This window comes from Cetorhinus maximus, chromosome 17 (genome assembly GCF_964194155.1).
Source record: "Cetorhinus maximus chromosome 17, sCetMax3.hap1.1, whole genome shotgun sequence".
Classification (NCBI taxonomy): Eukaryota; Metazoa; Chordata; class Chondrichthyes; order Lamniformes; family Cetorhinidae; genus Cetorhinus; species Cetorhinus maximus.
This window is the reverse complement of record NC_135895.1, coordinates 62,414,576-62,434,528: the sequence shown is the minus strand read 5'-3', so window position 1 is coordinate 62,434,528 and position 19,953 is coordinate 62,414,576. Positions and strand designations below refer to the sequence as shown.

The 19,953-nt window shown below is 46.6% G+C and overlaps 1 protein-coding gene across 3 annotated transcripts in view; it reads left to right on the top strand.

Annotated features, from left to right (window-relative positions):
- Window positions 1-19,953, top strand: part of ror1 (receptor tyrosine kinase-like orphan receptor 1) — a 358,261-nt gene that overhangs the window by 246,902 nt on the left and 91,406 nt on the right. For 2 of the 3 annotated variants that reach the window (XM_078561312.1, XM_078561311.1), the window contains exon 3: window positions 19,524-19,811. In XM_078561312.1, the coding sequence (XP_078417438.1) occupies window positions 19,524-19,811 (288 nt within the window). Of the gene's footprint in view, window positions 1-18,200; window positions 18,270-19,523; window positions 19,812-19,953 lie in introns of those variants that run through there. The other variant, XM_078561313.1, reaches the window with a different exon arrangement.

The following is a 19,953-nucleotide window of genomic DNA, read 5'->3' as shown; positions in this document are numbered from 1 at the left end:
CAGTTGACCTATAATTATGACAATGAGCCACATCAGGTAAAATGCACAATAACTTTACAAAGAGTCCATTGCAGTACTGTCATTATTTTACTTTAGCACAAAGTAAATCAATACTATGGACATACTTTTACACCTCACGGATGGGCACGCGCCCGACCCAATCGGGCGTAAAAACCCGACGTCATCCTGCATGCATGTAATCTTCAGGTTGGCGGGCGCGTGCGGGTGTCAGAGCCCAGCCTGCCAACAGTTAAGAGGCCACTTAAGGCCATTAAAAACCCAGCTGAACCCGATTTTATGTTGCCAATGCGACTTCACACTTGTCGCAGGGGCAAAACGGGCAGGCGGGCATCCCACATTTTGCAAAACCCCATCCAAGGGTGGGAGGAAAGGGGTCAGCAGCATTGCCAGTGTGAGTAATGAAGAGTTTAGGAGATAGTTTGCTGCTTATTTGAACAAAACAGCTTCATCTTAGTTCTGAGCTTCATTCTTAGCATTTCTAGGCTTCATTTCAGGATTCATTGTTGTCTCCAAGGCCCCCGGAGGATTTTGACCATATGGACCTTCCAGGTATCAGACAGCCTTCTGTTACCCTGGTAATGGGGATTGTGGTCTCCACTGATGGCACCTCCTCTGAGGAGGAAGAGAGGGTCAGAAGGGAGAGTGGGCCAGGTGTCCCAATGCAGCTTCCAGGGGAACGACCTGTGGGAGGAGAGGCGCTGGCGCAGGGCCAGCAGGTAGAAGGTGCCACTATCCTGCTGCCAGGGTTTGCAGGCGGCGATGCAGCTACCTCAATATGTCTGAGGTGCAATGCCGAAGGAGGCTCCGCCTTTCCAGGGAGACCATGACCTCCATTTGTCAGATGATTGGGCCCCAGATCAGCTCCGACTGTGTGGGTGGACACCCCATGCCAGTGGTTCTGAAGGTCACGGTGGCCCTCAACTTCTACGTTTCCGGCTCTTTCCAGGGGTCAGTGGAGGATCTGTGTGGAGTCTCCCAATCAGCTGTCCAAAGTTGCGTCAAATTGGTGACAGAAGCTCTGTTCAGGTGAGTAATGACATTTATTCATTTCCTTATGGATGAGGCAAGCCAGGCTGAGCGAGCCAGAGGCTTTGCAGCAATTGCTGGGTTCCCCCGCATCCAGGGTGCAATCGAATGCACAAATGTGGCCATCAAGGCGCCAGCAGGTCAGCCGGGTGCCTTCGTCAACAGAAAGGGATTCCACTCCATGAACATGCAGATAGTGTGTGACCACAGGGTACAGATTCTGCAAGTCTGTGCATGGTACCCTGGCAGCTCTTATATTTTCAGATGCTCCCAGGTGCCAAGGTTATTCAATGCTCCAGCCCAACTGGATGGATGGCTGCTGGGGGACAAGGGCTATCTGTTGAAAAGGTGGCTTATGATGCCTCTCCGCCACCCAAGAACAGAGGCAAAGCAGCGTTATACTGAGAGCCATGCCTCCACAAGGGCGGTGATAGAGAGAACCATTGGTCTTGTCAAGATGCGCTTCCGATGCCTGGACCGTTCAGGGGGTGCACTACAATACCCCCCAGAGTGAGTGTCACTGATCGTGGTTGTATGCTGCGCTCTTCACAATCTGGCACTGGCAAGACTGGACCCACTGGAGGAAGAGGATCTTGACGCAGCTGCACAGACCACAGAGGATGAATCCAGTGGTGAGTCAGAAGAGAAGCAGGGTGAGGAGAATGCTGAGAACATGGAGGCAGACCTTGGTACCCTCCAGGGACACAGGGACACCAGGGATGCCTTGATCTAATGCTCCTTCAGCTAGGTTGCGAAAGATCTGGTACCACCTCATGCCAGAGCTGCCGCCTCCATCCCGGATGTCTGAAATGACCCTTTCAGTTGAACCCAAAGTCCACCAAAGTTTAGAGCCACTCACATCGAGCATTACATACTGGCGTACCCTGCACCAAAAAAAATAAAAAGGTAAAGCATACTCAGGCCATTACAACAAAAACAAAATTTATCTAATTTTGACAATCCAAACAAATTAACATAACCTTCTCCGGTCTTCATTTCCAGACCAGTAAACATAAACAAAATATTACACAACAGAAGATCACCTGTGACCGGTCCCTCTTGTGCTCATGGTGCCTTAAACTTAGGTTTGCGAGTGCTACGTCTTGGTGCCCCCACCTCGATGGCAGTGGAGATAGCCTGCTAACTCTGGTGTCTTGGTCGTCTTCTGGCCAATGGAGCCTGTGCTGGCCCTGCCTGGGAGGGAGCAGCCAGTGCCACGGCTGGCATCTCCCCAGTCATCGCAGCCTCATCGGACACCACAATCACTGGCAGAGGGGTGGAGGAGCTGCTGCCGTCATCCAGAGCGCACTGAGAGGAGCCCGCTGAGACAACAAGCAGGTTATGCACCAATGTGAGGGCACTCTGGATCTCCCTGCTCACCATTGATGGATGGGCACCTAGCTGGGATATTGGGTGCCACATCCATCTCCCACATTGGCACTGACCACCTGAGGTCATTGTTTGTGTGAGGGCTTGCAAGTCTGAGCGCAACCCCAGGAACCCCTGATTCTCTTCCTGGAGCTGCCTGTCCATGACAGTCGCCACTCTCTCAATGGAGGAGGCCGTGCACACGGCCATGAGGGCCAACGCAGTGCTGATGGTCCACACGGACTCCTCCACAACAGAGACCATGGCACGCATGCCCTCATGGATCTCCACCAGATCCTCCCACATATCCCACTGGACTTCCAGCATCTGCCACCTAATGGATGACTTCAGAGGCTCATCACCTGCCTTCGACTCAGCATTGTCCTGGTCTCCAGCAGTTCTCTGACTGCCAGCGCCCTGGGCACTCTCTGCCTCCACCTCCTCCTCAAGTAAGTGTGAAGTGCCCTCACTGCTGTGCAACTACATTCTAGTGGAGGATCTAACGCCCACTGAGGTGCTGAAATCTGCGCTGGTGCCTGGTTCAAAGGGTGCGAGTGACACAGGCGCATGAGAAGCCTGGCAGTCCTCTGATGTCAGGGGTGGCTCTTTGGGGTCCTGCGATTGAGTTGGGGTCCTGCGATTGAGTGGGTGCTGGCTAATCTAAGGAAGAACAACAACATGTCATTAGTTTAAGTCATCACATTGTCACTGTGCATACCAGGCACCTTGGTGAGACAATGGAGATCTGCATCATGGTGTCAACATCTTTCAATGTTCAGTGGGGAATCCAGTTTTGAGTCTCCCATCAATGAAGAGACTACATGAGAATGTTTGCACCATCCAAAACTCTCACCTCTGTGCACTGAACTCTTACCTTCGTCTGACATCCCAGCCGCTCCGTGGTCAGTTGACCGAGGCCCGTGGCGCCTCTCCAGCTCCAAGGCGTCCTGCTCAAATCTAGTTAGGATTAGGAGGTTTGGGGGGCATCCGCCTGTCCGCGACCTTTCAATCTTTTTATGGGTCACGTCCTGAAAGGACACAGTAGCATTGATTAGTCCACTCTCTACCTGCAGCGCCATTGCAGCCTGGCCAACTCCAGCTGAGGAACACCTTGCAGGGTACATCGAGTTGTGGCCCTCGAGCCACAAGGCACTGAGTCCAAGCAGCCAGGGCTCAGCCCCTTGGCCAACTCCAGTGTCATTGACAGTTGGCATGCAGACTCTACCACCCCTGAGCTCCACAGGGGGCGGGGGGCGGCCAGACTTTAGCACTTCAACACATGATCCATGCCAACATGGTACTCACCTTTCCTGAGCACAGCAAGTCATTAAACCTTTCGCAGCACTGCACCATGTGCACCACACAGCATCGTGGCTGCTGACCAGCGCTGACATCTCCCATGCCCTCTTTGTGAGGTGCGGTGACCTCCTCCTCCCACCTCTGGGGACAAGATTGTCCCTCCTGGCAGCCACCTCCTCTGGGAGGATGGCAAGGCACTCGTCGGTAAAGTGAGGGTCCAAGTGCCCACCCAACTTGCCCTCTTGCCTGGTGTCTCCAGCTGCACTGGTTCAGAATGCTGCAAATATGTTCTTCCCTGGCAGACTTCAAGGAGCTGCCTGTGCTGTTTTTGAACCGGCCGCCGGGTCGCCATTGGATGCAGCGGCCGACAGGCCCCTGCCCCCGCCCCCGCCTGGCCCTTCGTGACCATTGGGAAGACACGTTTCACGCTGGGTGGGCCTTAATTGGCCAGCCATTGTTAAATTGCGGTCGGGGGCCAATTGCGGGGCACGTTTCCCAGCCGGTCATGGGCCTGCCATTCGCGCCCGTCCATCAAGGGTAAAATTCAGGCCTATGGCTTTAAATATGGCCTTAAGTGTTTCTGAGGGCAGGGAAAGAAGAGAGGGAAAATCTACCCCCTCAAAAAACAGAGAAAAGGCAGGGAAGAGGTCATAGCCTATTTTTTAAAATTCATTTACAGGAGGTGGGCAGTGCTGGCTAGGTCTGCATTAATTGCCCATCTTTAATTGCCCTTGAGAAGGTGGTGGTGAGCTGCCTTCTTGAACCGCTGCAGTCTGTGATGTAGGTACACCCACAGCGCTGTTAGGGAGAGAGTTCTAGGATTTTGACCCAGCGACAGTGAAGGAACGGCGATATATTTCCAATTCAGGATGGTGAAGGGGAATTCTAGGTGGTGGTGTTCCCATGTATCTGCTGCCCTTGCCCTTCTAGATGGTAGTGGTTGTGAGTTTGGAAGATGCTGCCTAAGGAGCCTTGGTGAGTTTTTGCAGTGCATCTTATAGATAGTGCACACCGCTGCCACTGGTCATCAGTGGTGGAGAGAGTGAATGTTTGTGGAAGGGGTGTCAATCAATTGGGCTGCTTTGCCCTGGATGGTGTCAAACTTCTTGAGTGTTGTTGGAGCTGCACTCATCCAGGCAAGCGTTGAGTATTCCATCACACTCCTGACTTGAGCCTTGTCGATGGTGGACAGGCTTTGGGGAGTCAGGAGGTGAGTTACTTGCCACAGGGTTCCTAGCCTCTGATCTGCTCTTGTAGCCATATTATCTATATGGCCAGTCCAGTTTAGTTTCTGGTCAATGGTAACCCCCAGGATGTTGACAGTGGGGGATTTTTTTTTAATATTCGTTCATGGGGTGTGGGCGGTGCTGCCTTTTTATTACCCATTCCTAATTGCCCTTGTTCAGAGGGCATCTAAGAGTCAACCACATTGCTGTGGGTCAGGAGTCACATGTAGGCCAGACCAGGTAAGGACAGCAGATTTTCTTTCCAAAAGGACATTTGGTGATGGGAATGTCAAGGGACGATGGTTAGATTCTCTCTTGTTGGGGATGGTCATTACCTGGCACTTGTGTAGAGTGAATGTTACCTGCCACTTGTCAGCCCAAGCCTGGATATTGCCTAGATCTGGTTGCATTTGGACATGTGCTGCTTCAGTATCTGAGGAGTCGCGAATGGTGCTGAACATTGTGCAATCATCAGCAAACATCCCTACTTCTAACCTTATGGTGGAAGGAAGGTCATTTATGAAGCAGCTGAAGATGGTTGGGCCTAGGACACTACCCTGAGGAACTCTTGCAGTGATGTGCTGGAACTGAGATGAGTGACCTCCAACAACCACAACCATCTTCCTTTGAGCTAGGTATGACTCCAACCAGCTGAGTGTTTCCCCCCTGATTCCCATTGACTCTAGTTTTGCTAGAACTCCTTGATGTCACACTCAGTCCAATTCTGAACCAAAGCTATAGTGAGGTCAGAAGTTGAGTGACCCTGGCAGAACCCAAACTAAGCGTCAGTGAGCAGGTTATTGCTAAGCAAGTGCCACTTGATAGCACTGTTGATGACCACTTCCATCATTTTCCTGATGGGACGGTAATTGGCCGGGTTGGCTTTGTCCTGCTTTTTGTGTACAGGACATAGGACATTGGTAGCAAATATTAATTTTCCTTTTAATGCAAGAACCAGAAAGGTTTTTCGTGATCTGTTATTTAAAAGACCGCATAACAGCGCAATAGGATTTGAAATTCTGCCAGAGTAGAGAAGGGGGAGGTGAGCTTTTAACTTTGAAGAGAAATGGCACAATTCCATGAAATTATAAAATAAAAGATTTTTAGTCATTTGGTAGTACAGAACTTGAGTGCTGCTGAAAAAAGAGACATGTCTAAGTTTTTCATCTTGCACTCATCAGGACACTCGCAAAAATACCAATATAAGGGGGAAAACAACAATTTATACTGTGTATGAAGAGAGTGCTGATAGGTTGGCATGTGGCATTGCCATAGAGAATGCACCACTGATAGTGACTGTCACTTAACTGCCAAGCATTGTTTGAAATTTAAACCTGGCAGCTTGATCTGAGGAATGAGTCAACAAAAAGCTGTCACTTATTTTGTTTAGCTGAGACAGGCGCAATGTATGTACATGTTTTTTCACAATGGGCAGGGTAAAGACCGTACCCAGCCAGCCCGTGCTTGCAAAACTCAACACACAGTGACCAACGTTTGATGTGATTCCACGATTGGACAACATTTAGAAACATAGAAACTAGGAGCAGGAGTAGGCCCTTCGAGCCTGCTCCGCCATTCAGTATGATCATGGCTGATCCTCTATCTCAACGTCATATTCCTGCTTTCTCTTCATACCCCTTGATGCCCCTAATATCCAACAAATTATTAATTTCTTTCCTGAATATATTCAGTGACCCGGTCTCCACAGCCTTCTGTGATAGAGAATTCCATAGGTTGACCACCCTGAGTGAAGAAACTTTTCCTCATCTCAGTCTTAAATGGCCTACCCCATATCCTGAGACTGTGGCCCTTGGTTCTAGACTCCCCAGCCAGGGGAAACATCTTCCCTGCATCTAGTCTGTCTAGCCCTGTTAGAATTTTATACGTTTCAATCAGATCGCCTCTCATTCTTCTAAACTCTAGTGAATACAGGCCCAGTCGAACCAATCTCTCCTCATACAACAGTCCTGTCATCCCTCGTATCAGCCTAGTGAACTTTCGCTGCACTCCCTCTATGGCAACTATATCCTTTCTTAGGTAGGGAGACCAAAATGCACGCAATACTCCAGGTGTGGTCTCACCAAGGCCTTGTATAACTGCAGTAAGACATCCCTACTTCTGAACTCAAATCCACTTGCAATGAAGGCCAACATACCATTTGCCTTCCTAATTGCTTGCTGCACCTGCCTATTTACGTTCATTGACTGGTGTACAAGGACACCCAGATTACTTTGTACATCCACATTTCCCAATATATCAGCATTTAAATAATACACTGCCTTTCTGTTTTTCACACCGAAGCGTATTATCCATGTATTATCCGCGTATTATTACATTTGTCCACGTTATACTGCATCTGCCACGTGTTTGCCCACACACTCAAATTGTCTAAATCGCCCTGAAGCCTCCTTGCATCGTCCTCACAACTCATAATCCCACCCAGTTTTGTGTCGTAAAATGTTTGTTAAATATTCCTCAATGTGCTAAGAATTTTGCTGACAACCAATTTAAGATTGTCAGTCTGGCTCACAGTGTGATGCATATGTGTGTACCGGAAGCTACATATTTTAATACACAGGGCCCTGTTCTTTGCAGACAGAAAGGGCATGTACACACAGTGCACCTGTTTCAGCTAAACAAAATAAATGACAGTCATTCGCTGACTCATTCCTCAGGGCAATGCCTTGACCAACCAGGGTTAAGCTGCCTGGTTTAAATTTCAAACAATGCTTGGCAGTTAACTGTCAGTCACCATCAGTGATACATTCTCTATGGCAACGCCGCTTGCCAGCCAATCAGCACTGTCTCCACATACAGCATAAATTGTTGCTTTCCCCTTTATATTGGTATTCTTGCAAGTGTCCTGATGAGTCCAAGTTGAAAAGTTTGGCCATGTCTCTTTTTTTAGCAATAATAAAATATTTGTCACTTTTCATCAAGAACTTGAGAGATCAACTAGTAATGGAGGTTGAGAAAACGAGATTTACAGTGAGTTAGATAAAGGCCAGGGTTCTTGAGCATCAGTTACAAAACTTGGCAAGAAATAATCATTCCAGTGATTAGGGATTAAACACATTGGCTTAAATGTGGTACAAAACAGGAAGGTTTCAGTTTTGATCCTGATCTCCTTTGCTGCTGAACACAGGGTTTGCTGGACAATAACAGCCCAGCAAGGTCCAAATCATTTGCTTTCTCCCATCCTAGTAGTTGCATAATGCAACCATAATGGAGTTGTTAACAATCAGTCGCTATCAATTAGTCTACAGTAGACCCAGACATGACGTGAGGAAAACCCCAGTGGTGGAGAGCTTTGGAAACCGTGGGTTCGAAGTTGACTTTTTCCTTCCACGCACTCTACATTTATCACATGTTATGTCTCAAGTTACTCATATCCTCTATCCCAAAATAGTATTTTCTGAACAAAATCTATCTAATTTGCATCTCAGTGAACCAATACTAACTGCTCCCACCATTTTCCTACCGCTCACTGAAATATTGGGCAGAGTTTTACATTCCCCTGGAAGCAGGCTTGCAGGCAGAGAGGGCATAAAATTGGATGGCATGGCGGGAAGTGCCATACCTGTTGAAATTTCCTGCTGGAATTTTACCAGTAGCTAGGGAGTTTTCGGGTGGCCTGCCCACCCTTAGGCCAATTTAAGTCCTTAACTAGTGAATTAATGGTCACTTAAGGGCTTCCTCTTACCACCACTGGTATTTTACCAATGGAGGTCCACAGCATGTGGCGGGGCTAGTTAATCCCTGGTCACCTGACTATGGGCTTGGAGGTTTCCTTCCTGTTTGGGCACCTTGTGCCGAACTGAGCCCACCCCCCCTCCCCCCCACCGGCCGCTGTCCCCACAAATTTACTTGCTGCCCTTCACTTGATCACCCTTCCCCCATGCTGTCCCCACTCGTTCCACCACCCCTCACCCTATACCATCTTGCTTGGTATCAGAGTCCAGCGACGATCCTCATAGTGAACTGGCTGCAGTCCCAGCAGTGGCCACAGCTCTCAGTTGTGCAGCCAGGACTGTAGAGCTGCCGGCCTGCTGGCAGCTCTCAGAAGCAGGACTTCTTCCCAGATGGGGGCAGCAGTCTTGACCTCAGCGAATTAACTGCTGATGGCCATTAAATCATGTTGGGCCTTCCTGGCCAGGTGGAGACTGGCTTTCTTTTAACTGTTAAGCTGGGCGGACAGGGTTACTATCTCCACACAAAAGCCCAACGGCAGTGCAAGTGTTGCAATGGCTTTCGCATCCGTAGACTAGAGGGAGAAAAGATAACCAGAGTCACTGCTGCTTATCACTATCTCATGCCCTCATAGTGAAATGCATTGGGATTGCCAAAGAGAGAATTGTGCAAAGCTTTAATATTCTCCAAGGCCATGTACCCTCTCCACACTCATTTGTCTAGACTCTGATATGAAGAAAAGTTCCTCCACAAGGCAAGATCTTATTTATCATTATCCCTGTTGATAGAAGACCCCCCCCAGCCCCCACCCCCAGTAGCTTTGCAACACTGGACCGTCTGCGGGCCTGCCATAGACAGAGATGAGAGCTGGGTCAGTGGCGTTGAAATCCACACACACATCAAAATGTTAAAAATTTTAAAGTTGAGATGTTCCCGCTATAGAAAGGATGTGTAAAGGTCAATATATCCTGGGCCATCCTTAGCAAGCTGCCAGTGTTACTAGCTAGTTGAGCAGCTGTGAGCATGCCCACAAGAGAGACAGCAGTATAAAATAAAAGGAAAATACTGCAGATGCTGGAAATCTAGAACAAAAACAAAAATACCTGGAAAAACTCAGCAGGTCTGACAGCATCTGCGGAGAAGGATACAGTTGAAGTTTCAAGTCCGTATGACCCTTCATCAGAACTAAGACACATAGAAATGAGATTAAATATGAGATGGTAGAGAGGAATGGGTGGGACAGGTAGAGCTGGATAGAGGGCCAGTGATAGGTGGAGGCCAAGAAGAGACTGCCAAAGATGTCATAGACAGAAGAACAAAGGGGTGTTGACGGTGGTGATATTATCTAAAGCATGTGCTAATGGATACATTAAGGGTAGAAAGCAGGACGAGCAAGTGGCAGATGGCGGGTGGGAGTGGGGGGAAGGGATCGAAATGGGTTAAAAGGCGGAGATGAAACAATAGATTGAAATAAATTGAGGGAAGTGCAAGTGAAGTTCATTCCCTCCCGGACACCCTGGTCCACTCCTCCATCAGTCCCTACACCTCAACCCCCTCCCACGGCACCTTCCCATGCAACCGCAGAAGGTGCAACACCTGCCCCTTTACTTCCCCCCTCCTCACCATCCAAGGGCCCAAACACTCCTTTCAAGTGAAACAGTGCTTCACTTGCACTTCTCTCAATTTAGTCTACTGCATTCGCTGCTCCCAATGCGGTTTCCTCTACATTGGAGATACCAAACGCAGACTGGGTGACCGCTTTGCAGAACACCGTCAGTCTGTCCGCAAGCATGACCCAGACCTCCCTGTCGCTTGCCATTTCAACACTCCACCCTGATCTCATGCCCACATGTCCGTCCTTGGCCTGCTGCAATGTTCCAATGAAGCTCAACGCAAACTGGAGGAACAGCACCTCATCTTCCGACTGGGCACTTTACAGCCTTCCGGACTGAATATTGAGTTCAACAATTTCAGGTCATGAACTCTCTCCTCCATCCCCACCCCCTTTCCGATCCCCCCTTTTCCAATAATTTATAATTTTTTTACAAATATATTTTTCTTTTCCCTCCTATTTTAAAATTTATTTCGATCTATTGTTTCATCTCCACCTTTTAGCCCCTTTCGATCCCTTCCCCCCGCCCCCACTAGGGCCATCTGCTACTTGCTCATCCTGCTTTCTACCCTTAATGTCCCCATTAGCACATCCTTTAGATAATATCACCGCCGTAAACACCCCTTTGTCCTTTTGTCTATGACATCTTTGGCAATCTCTTCTTGGCCTCCACCTATCACTGGCTCCCTATTGAGCTCTACCTGTCCCACCCCACCCCCCTCTACCAGCTTATATTTCATCTCATTTCTATGTGTCTTAGTTCTGATGAAGGGTCATACGGACTCGAAACGTCAGCAGTATAAAATTACAGGTAAGAATTAATTTTCGGAGTTCCGCCCACCAGAAACAAGCCTTGTAAGATGGTCCTACCCTCTCCTTTGAAATAACATTGATTTTGCAGGCTCGGGAGACCGGCTCTCTCAGATCCTCTTTGCCCTCCCCACAAGCATTCCTGTGACATGGTTATGGGGAAGCATTGGCTGCAGCACAAAGTTGCTCTATTCATTTTAGTAGGAGCTGGAACTTTAGACTACTCTGGGAGCTGATCCAGAATCACCTAATCATGGGAAAGTCTGTACACAGTACACAGCTAGTATTATCGGGTTCCTGGGGATGAATGGCTTCAAATCAGCAAATAATTCCTTGAACACTCATGGACCAGACTTTTTTTCTTCAAATAATCGGGGTTGGATGCCAGGCCTACACTGGGAAATTAAAAATAGTGTAGATATAACATTTGAAGGGTCCTATATTAGCTCAGGCAACCTTAATACAATGGCATTGGTGAACCTCCCGATCACTAACAACACACTGAACAGGAGTGATTGACTGATATTATGCTGTACATCAATCAGAGTGCTCATGAAGATATCTTTTATTGGGCTCTGCCTATTCTATTTTAAATGGTTAACTTAAAACATTCCTTCTACCTGCCTGACCTTCTCCTTTTTCTACTGTCCTGAAGGTGCTGACTATGCTAAGGTTTCCAACAGCTCTCCAATATTCACCTAACTGCCCACTCCTCATGTGTGAGACCAGCTGTTTGACCATGGAAGACATCACATCCAAGGCTCTGCTCTTCAGCCTGCTCTCACCCAAAGTCAACAATCAGACATTTTTCAGTGGGGACATTGGATAGTGACTGATTTTTCCACCCTCCGGATTAGAGGTTCTGAGGCTGTTATGGCACCAAAACTCCTGCTCCAGTTGAGACTGAGTATCTCAGCACAGATTGGGAATCAAAGCTGTGGCCTTATTGTTCTACGTAGCTCAGTTAAACACTGGTCAGTATTTGCATGGTGAGGCACCAAGAAGTGGGCCTTATTTTCTTAAATCACTTAAAAAGATAGTTTTAAAAAATCTATATTTTCAAAAATAGTTATCCAATAATTGATTTTGTTTAAGTGTAATAATTTATAACAGACCAACCACAAACTATTTAACTGCTACAAATCAAAGGAAAACAATGATGGAGATTTAGAAGCCTTGGGGAGAATTTTTCTTATGGCGGGCGGGGGCGGGCGCGGAGCTGATCGCCCCCCTCGATCGGCTGCACACCGCCATTTTACGTGGGCGGGCCAATTAAGGCCCGCCCAGCGTAACGCACGGCCAGTAGCACTCAGCACTGCCTGTGTGGGCAGGGGGAAGATGTTGACATTTTGGCAGGCGTGCAGCCACCTCTGGTGCACGCCCGCCGAACAAAATATCGAGATGACGCGCCGTGACGTCAAGATGCACGCCCAATGTCATCGTGTGTCATTTTGCCTACCAGGCCCGCCCCCGCACACCGACCAAAAGATTCAGCCCCTTGAATCCAAAGTACTGCTCATTGATTGTGACTTTCACACTAAACCCAAGTGCTTCCCAAACTATTTTCCAATGTTTGCCCATTTTAACACTGACCACAGATGGCAATAAAGTCAAAATGGAAATAAAGCAACATTGTAATATTTAGTATATAATTATTAAAATTCATATGTTATAGATCAGCAAATGATATGTAACTATGAAAATCTGTGCTTTAAAGTAGTTTGAAAAATGTTATTATTTCATGTATTTATGTAGGTTTCAGCCAAGCGCTCCATATTCCCCACTGACAGAAGGCTCAGTGAAGCCCCTCTCATCCTGGCCTTGGATGGCCATGCATAATGCCTGTTGCAGATTGCCCCCTACAAAGACAGTGGCTGTGCATGTGTCCTGCTGCATAAGAACACAAGAACATACGAAATAGGACCGCAGTAGACCACACGGCCAATCGAGCCTGTTCCACCATTCAACACGATCATGGCTAATCTTGGGCTTCAACTCCATTTTTCAGTCCATTCCCCATATCCCTAAATTCCCCGAGACCCCCAAAATACATCTGTGCCAGTCTTAAATGTATTCAATGATGGATCATCCATAACCCTCTGGGGTAGAGAATTCCAAAGATTCACAACCTTTTGAGTGAAGAAATTTCTCCTCATCTCAGTCCTAAATGATAGCTCTTTAACCTGAGACTGCGCCCCTGTGGTTTTGACCACCTGACCAATGGAAACAATCTTTAGTGTCTGCCCTCTCAGCCCCTTCAGATTCTGTAGGTTTCAATGAAATCACCTCTCATTCTTCTAAACTCCAGAGAATATATACCCATTTTATAACCTGGACCTATCCTCGGGAGAGGCCCGCAGCTGCTGCCCCACTCGGTACAAACGTGGGACATTCAGGGTTTACAGCCAACACGAGATATTTATGAAGCCTCCCCACCCACTCACAGGATAATCATTGCCTATTGCCCCACCTCGGAGAGAGACAGAGAAACAAGCAGGGCAAGGGCAGAGCCGGCTACCACCTGGGCCTTGGTACTGGTGAGGGGTGCAATCTTGGAGGAGAGAGAGCTTGCAACCCCATCCGCTGTTTCTGAAATGCCAAAAGCGGTTGCGACCCACAGTTTGGAAAATGCTGCTCTACTCACTGAATCGGAGAAGCTCCTTCTGGTGGCTCAGGTCCCCGGACTTATCAAGGTAACATAACCTAGAAACAGTCAATTGCTCAGCTCATCCTCAAAGAATGGTCACAGACCTCAGGTATTGAAGGTTCAGTGGAACTATACCATACCATTTGTCATGGGGCAGAATTTCCACCTCAGCGGGCAGGCGTGCGCCCGACACGCTTGAGTGTCGATGACACACGGTGACATCGGTGAAAAATTCTGCCCCTGAAATATCACTTGAAAGACCAAACTGAAAAGGCAAATGTTGCTGGATATTTGCCTCATTCATGATGTTCTTACATGCATAAAGTTTGAGAACAAAGAGTCAGAGTGGGGTACTGAGCTCGGTACAAATTAGCTGCCATGTTTGCTACATTCCAATGATGGCTACAGTTCAAAAGTGCTTCATTAGCTGTAAAGTGCCTTGAGACATGCTGGGGTCATAAAAGGTGCTATATAAATGCAACTCTTTCTTCTTACTGCTTTGGATCAATATATGATGATGCCTGATCAAAACTGAGTTTGTAGACGTTGCTTGAGGACAAGATGTGGGCTAAATTTTAATTCTGGGACTGGGATCCCACGCCAGATCATTTCCAGGCCCTGATCCCGCATCAAGTTGGCCCCTGAGGCCCAATGCAATTTTTAATGAGCAGGCCAATTAGTGGCTTGGGAGCGCACTCAGCTTACAATTAAAGATAGTGGACAGCTCTCGAGGCCGGAAGGCCAATAGGAAGCTTTCCAACAATGAGAGTTCAGCAGTATCACTGGCAGAGGTGCGAGCTTCTGATGGAGGTAAGAGAGGGAGCAGCTCAAAAAGATTGAAAATGAAATTTATACTGGCCACAGTAGCCAGACTGTTAATTTGGATCCTATGGCAGCGTTGGAAAAACAGGGAAGGTTTCACAGAGAGCAACAGGATAAATATCCAGGTAATCTGTTGCCTAGTGATGCTGGTTGAGGGATAAATATTGGCCAGGATTTTGGTATTGGTTATATTACAGTTACTTGGAATCACTACTGCTCAGATGTTGGTGACCTGTGGCCCGAGCTATGGCTTTCTCAGAGTGTCAGCTGAGACATTCAAGGAATGGAAGGGGTGTGGGGGTCGTGGTTTCAAACGATGCTGGAGTGCTGACCTGCTGCTTGCAGGGGGCAGGGAGGGAGGGGGTTCAGCTGTCAATGTCCCCAAACCAACATGTTCCAAAATGGCCTAGAGGTAGGAACATGCAGCTAACAGGCAGGCCAGCCAGTCACGGGGAATTGCAGCCACCCCTGCTTCTAATCTACATCTTCCAGAGATTGAAAATTCAGCCTGGAATATCTGGCCATTTATTTCATTGCAGTCCTTCCTATACAAAATTGGCTGCTACCTTTCCTACACTTCAGCAGCATGTTTTTAGCTTTAAAGCTGCTTGAAACGCTCTGAGATTGTGAAAGACACTAAATAAATGCAATTTATTTTTCTCTGTGATATTCTCTATCGTCCAATAGTCTACCGGCATTTACTGCCAGGCACAGACAGAAACGACGGCTGCTTAGGCGAGGTACATAAATGACACATATGGAGCTCTATTTCTGAATGACCCTGTTTCCATGAGAGCAAATAGCTGGAGAAAAAAGTGTGACAGGAGGAAGTAGAATTTCCTGGGATGTCTAAGATCTATGAAGTATTTTTTAAAAATTATTTAACTGCAAGAGCCTAGAGTCCCTGCTGAGTCTGAGATAAATTTAAAGTGAGGAGGCTTAGGCACACGCTTGCCAACATAAACCAATCCGAGAAATTAGCTTATGTTCTGCATAAAGTTGCTATGGAGAGTGTAAAGGATTTCTTTGAGTAATAAAACAAAGAATGGTTGTTCTGGGGTTAATTCTTAACAGAAAGTAACAGGGTCGAGGGGTTGGCACGTGGTGGGGAACAGAATTTCCAATTGATTTTAATTAAACTTACATTTGTACAGTATAAAGAATCTCTGTCTCAGATGGCAGGATCTGTCTGTCATTTTGATGCCTTAATATCATAAATTACTGAATGTTCCATATGTTGGCAAATCAACTCTCTAATATTGGAACAAGATGGCAGCTGTGGTTATAGAGCTTTTGAGTTCTATTTTTTGTAATTAGGAATGAACTAGAAGATATTGAGAAAAAAACATGTGGCTCTCTGAGACGAGAGCTGAATACTGAGGGATCAAAAAGGACTACCTAAGTGCATCTTGTGCAATATTTTCAGATTTATCATCTAGCTGTGGCTCAGCGATAGTCCTCTCATCACTGAGTCAGAAGGTCATGAGTTCAGATATTCCACTCCAGAAACTTGAACACAAAATCCAGGCAGACACTTCAGTGCAGTATTGAGGGAGTGCTGCACAGTTGGAGATATTTCAGATGATACGCTAAACCAAAGCCTTGACAGCCTTCTCAGGTAGGCATAAAAGATCCCATGGCAGCGTTTGAAAAACAGGGAAGGTTTCACAGAGATCAACAGGATAAATATCCAGGTAATCTGTTGTCTAGTGATGCTGGTTGAGGGATAAATATTGGCCAGGATTTTGGTGTTGGTTATATTATAGTTACTTGGAATCACTACTGCTCAGATGTTGGTGATATAAAAACAGGAAATGTGTGAAAAACTCAACAGGTCTGGCAGCATCTATGGAGAGAGAAGCAGAGTTAACATTTCAAATCCATATGCCTTCTTCAGAGCTTGGTGGTGGTTTTGCTATTTCTAGAGGTGCTAAGACCCACCTAAGTATAGTAACATGCACGGTAGGGCATTAACTTAGTTGTTGGTGACCTTTCATATTGTGTGCAGTTTTGATCTTACCTAAGAAAGGATTTACTTGCCATAGAAGGAGTGCAGCGAAGGTTCACCAGACTGATTCCTGGGGTGACAGGATTGTCGTATGAGGAGAGATTGGGCTGACTAGGCCTGTATTCGCTGGGGTTTAGAAGAATGAGAGGAGATCTTATTGAAACGTATAAAATTCTGACAGGGATGGACAGACTGGATGCAGGGATGATGTTTCTTCTGGCTGTGGATTCTAGAACAAGGGGTCACAGTCTTAGGATATGGGGTAGGCCATTTAGGACTGGGATAAGGGGAAACCTCTTCAGTCAGAGGGTAGACCATTTAGGGCTGAAATGAGGAGAAACTTCTTCACTTAGAGGTGGTGAACCTCTACCACAGAAGGTTGTGGAGGCCAAGTCACTAAATATATTTAAGAAAGAAATAGATAGATTTTTGGACTCCAAAGTTGTCAAGGGACATGGGGAGAGACCGGGAGTATGGCGTTGAAATAGAGGATCAGCCATGATCATATTGATTGGTGGAGCAGGCTCGAACGGCCAAATGACCTATTCCTGCTCCTATTTTCTATGTCCTAAATCTTCTGGTCAGTGTGCGGGGAATGGGGTGGGGGGGAGGGGGTGGGGGTGGGGGGGAGAGCGGGGGGGGTGGGGGGGGGGGGGGGGGTAGGGGGGGGTAGGGGGCGCTCGCCGATGCGTAAAATGACATCCGTCCCAACGTCACCGCACGTCATTCCGACCTTCAGTTCGGCAGGCGCCCACCGGAGTCGGCTGCATGCCCACCGAGCTATCAAAGAACTATTAAGACCGTTAATAATCTAATTAAGCTGGTTGTCTGGGCTGTCCGTCCAACCTTAAGGTTATTGGGCAGGCGAAGAACCCAGGCAGCCTTCGCATTTATCATGAGACCTCATCCACGGTCGGGATGAGGTTTCATGAAGGTTTTATAAATTGAATAAAAATTTTTATTAAAATTCATTGACATGTCGCAGCTCATGTGACACTGTCACATGAGGGGACATGTCTGAATAATTTTTTTTTTCTTTATTTCAATTCTTCATAATGAAACTAATCTCCCTGCAGCAGCTCTGTGTCCCAGGGAGATTTCTGCACTCTTTCGTATGCATGCGCAAAACAGCGCAGGCCCCGACTCCCCCTCCTCCCCTCGCCTGCACAAGGAGCGCTCAGCACTTCCGGGTGCGTATGACGGGTGCCCACTCCCGCCCAGCCTGTCCAACGGGGAGAAAATTCTCCCCTATGTTTCTATATTTCTGCCATTGGTGGCTCAGCCTGGCCAAATGGGCCAATGGTGTTTCGCTCGGTGATCTGTTCCTACTTTCCCAACAACTGGGGAGAGCATGGTGGAGAGAAATAAAGCTATAGACTAGAAATTAAAAGCAACTGTGTTTCTTAGTTGTTCTGGAAGCAGCTCTGCAATATAAGTAGGACAAAATATTTAACTTCAAGAGAATGGTGGGTGGTTATATGCCTCACTGAATACTTAGTTTTATTAATACACAATCAGTGCTATTAAAACTCAGACAGTCTATTATTTGTAAGACTCATGTTTAGGGGGTTTTGAAATTTTAATTTACTCCCACAAGCCTGCCAATCCCCGTGCGTGTGCTGTACCTTCAGGCGGCCCTGATGATTCATTACTGTAGAATGACTTTGTTGGATTTGCCTGTGGAATATGGAACGCGGTAGCTCCCATGCCAAACTACCAGCGGTATGTCTCATCTTGAAAGTAGGTAACAAAGTGTTTGGAATTTACAAATTAATTAGCAGTTAACATTGGCAAGAGGTGTACAAGCTGCAACATTTAAGAAATGATGGTTTTAGAGAGATTGGCAGTCAAACATGTTTTGTGATAAATAGAGGGAAAAAAGACTTTAAACAGATTTGAAGATTTTCCTTTCTTTGCTGGGTGTTTTACAACATTACAACTTAGCAGCTCAGGTTAAGATGTCTGAGAAGAGAAAGTTTGTAAACAAGGGCATGTTAAAACAGGAGTCAAATGTTTCATAGCCAGGAAATTTCTTTCTCTGGATATCAAGATTGCATTTGTGTCAAGTTAGTTGCCTTTTTTATATAAAAAGAAGTTAATTTTTTTCTTCCTAGTTTTCTTCTTGCTTCCCTCTTCACTAAAGGTGCTAACTTATTATGCGGACCATTTCAGGAGCTCCAGACAATTTTGATGACCTTATCTGGGTGCCCATTCTTCATGAGCTAAGAAATTCAATTTATTCAGCCTGTTTGACCACAGAGGCATCACATATGCTATCTTTAATACCATTTATTAAATACTATCACAACCCAGCCTAATCCTTTCCTCAGCTGACATCTACACAAGTACATTTTTCAGGAGGAACCAATGCAGCCAAAGAATTACTTTTGAAGTAATCATTGTTGTTACATTAGGAAATGTGATGACCAAATGAAAACAGCAAGGTCCCACAAACAGCAATGAGATAAATCAACACTTAAACTACTTTCAAAGAGGGATTAATATTGCCCAACACAACAGGAGATTTCCCTGCCCCTCTTTGAATATTGTCATCGGAACAACCTCAGTTACATGTATCAGACAAAAAACAGCAGCTCCGACAATGCAGCATTCCCTCAATAATGCCTTGAAATGTCAGCCTAGATTATGCATTCAAATCCTGGAGTGGGGCTTGAAACCTTAACAGAATCAGAAGTGAAAATGCTACCACTGAGTCAAGCTGTGAAAGGGTGGGAGATCTGACTGATATTTTTTACTGTCCTCTCTAGTTAACTGACACTCAATCAACCAGTTCAATACAGAGATAGTGAATGCAGCCTAAACATTTGTGGTCTGTGTGGCTCACTACCAAACTTTCTGAAGGAGTTACCCACTGATCAATCTCAACAGTGCTTGATTTTTCTTGTTGCTGAATGTATTTTACTTTTCTTCCATGTTTATTGAACTGTTTTGCTGACCTGCAAGTAAAGATATTTTTGTAAAACTCTTTTTCAGATTATTATCTAATCCTAGATGAGCCAATGAATAATATCACAACCTCGCTTGGCCAAACTGCAGAGCTATACTGTAAAGTGTCTGGCAATCCGGCCCCTACCATACGCTGGTTGAAGAATGATGCACCAGTTGTCCAGGAACCACGGAGAATATCCTACCGACTGACTAGCTATGGCTCTCGTCTCCGAATACGAAACCTTGATACCACAGACACTGGTTATTTCCAGTGTGTAGCTACAAATGGACAAAAATCTGTTTCAACCACGGGTGTGCTTTTTGTCAAATTTGGTAAGATCTACATTGAAACGTTACATAGTTTTTGAGGAAATATAGCAGGCAGCTCCAACTCTAAAGGCAGTTTTATACTGGAGCTAGGATGTCACAAGGAGGCAACACTCAAAGTGATATTCAAGACTTTGAAGTGCCATCA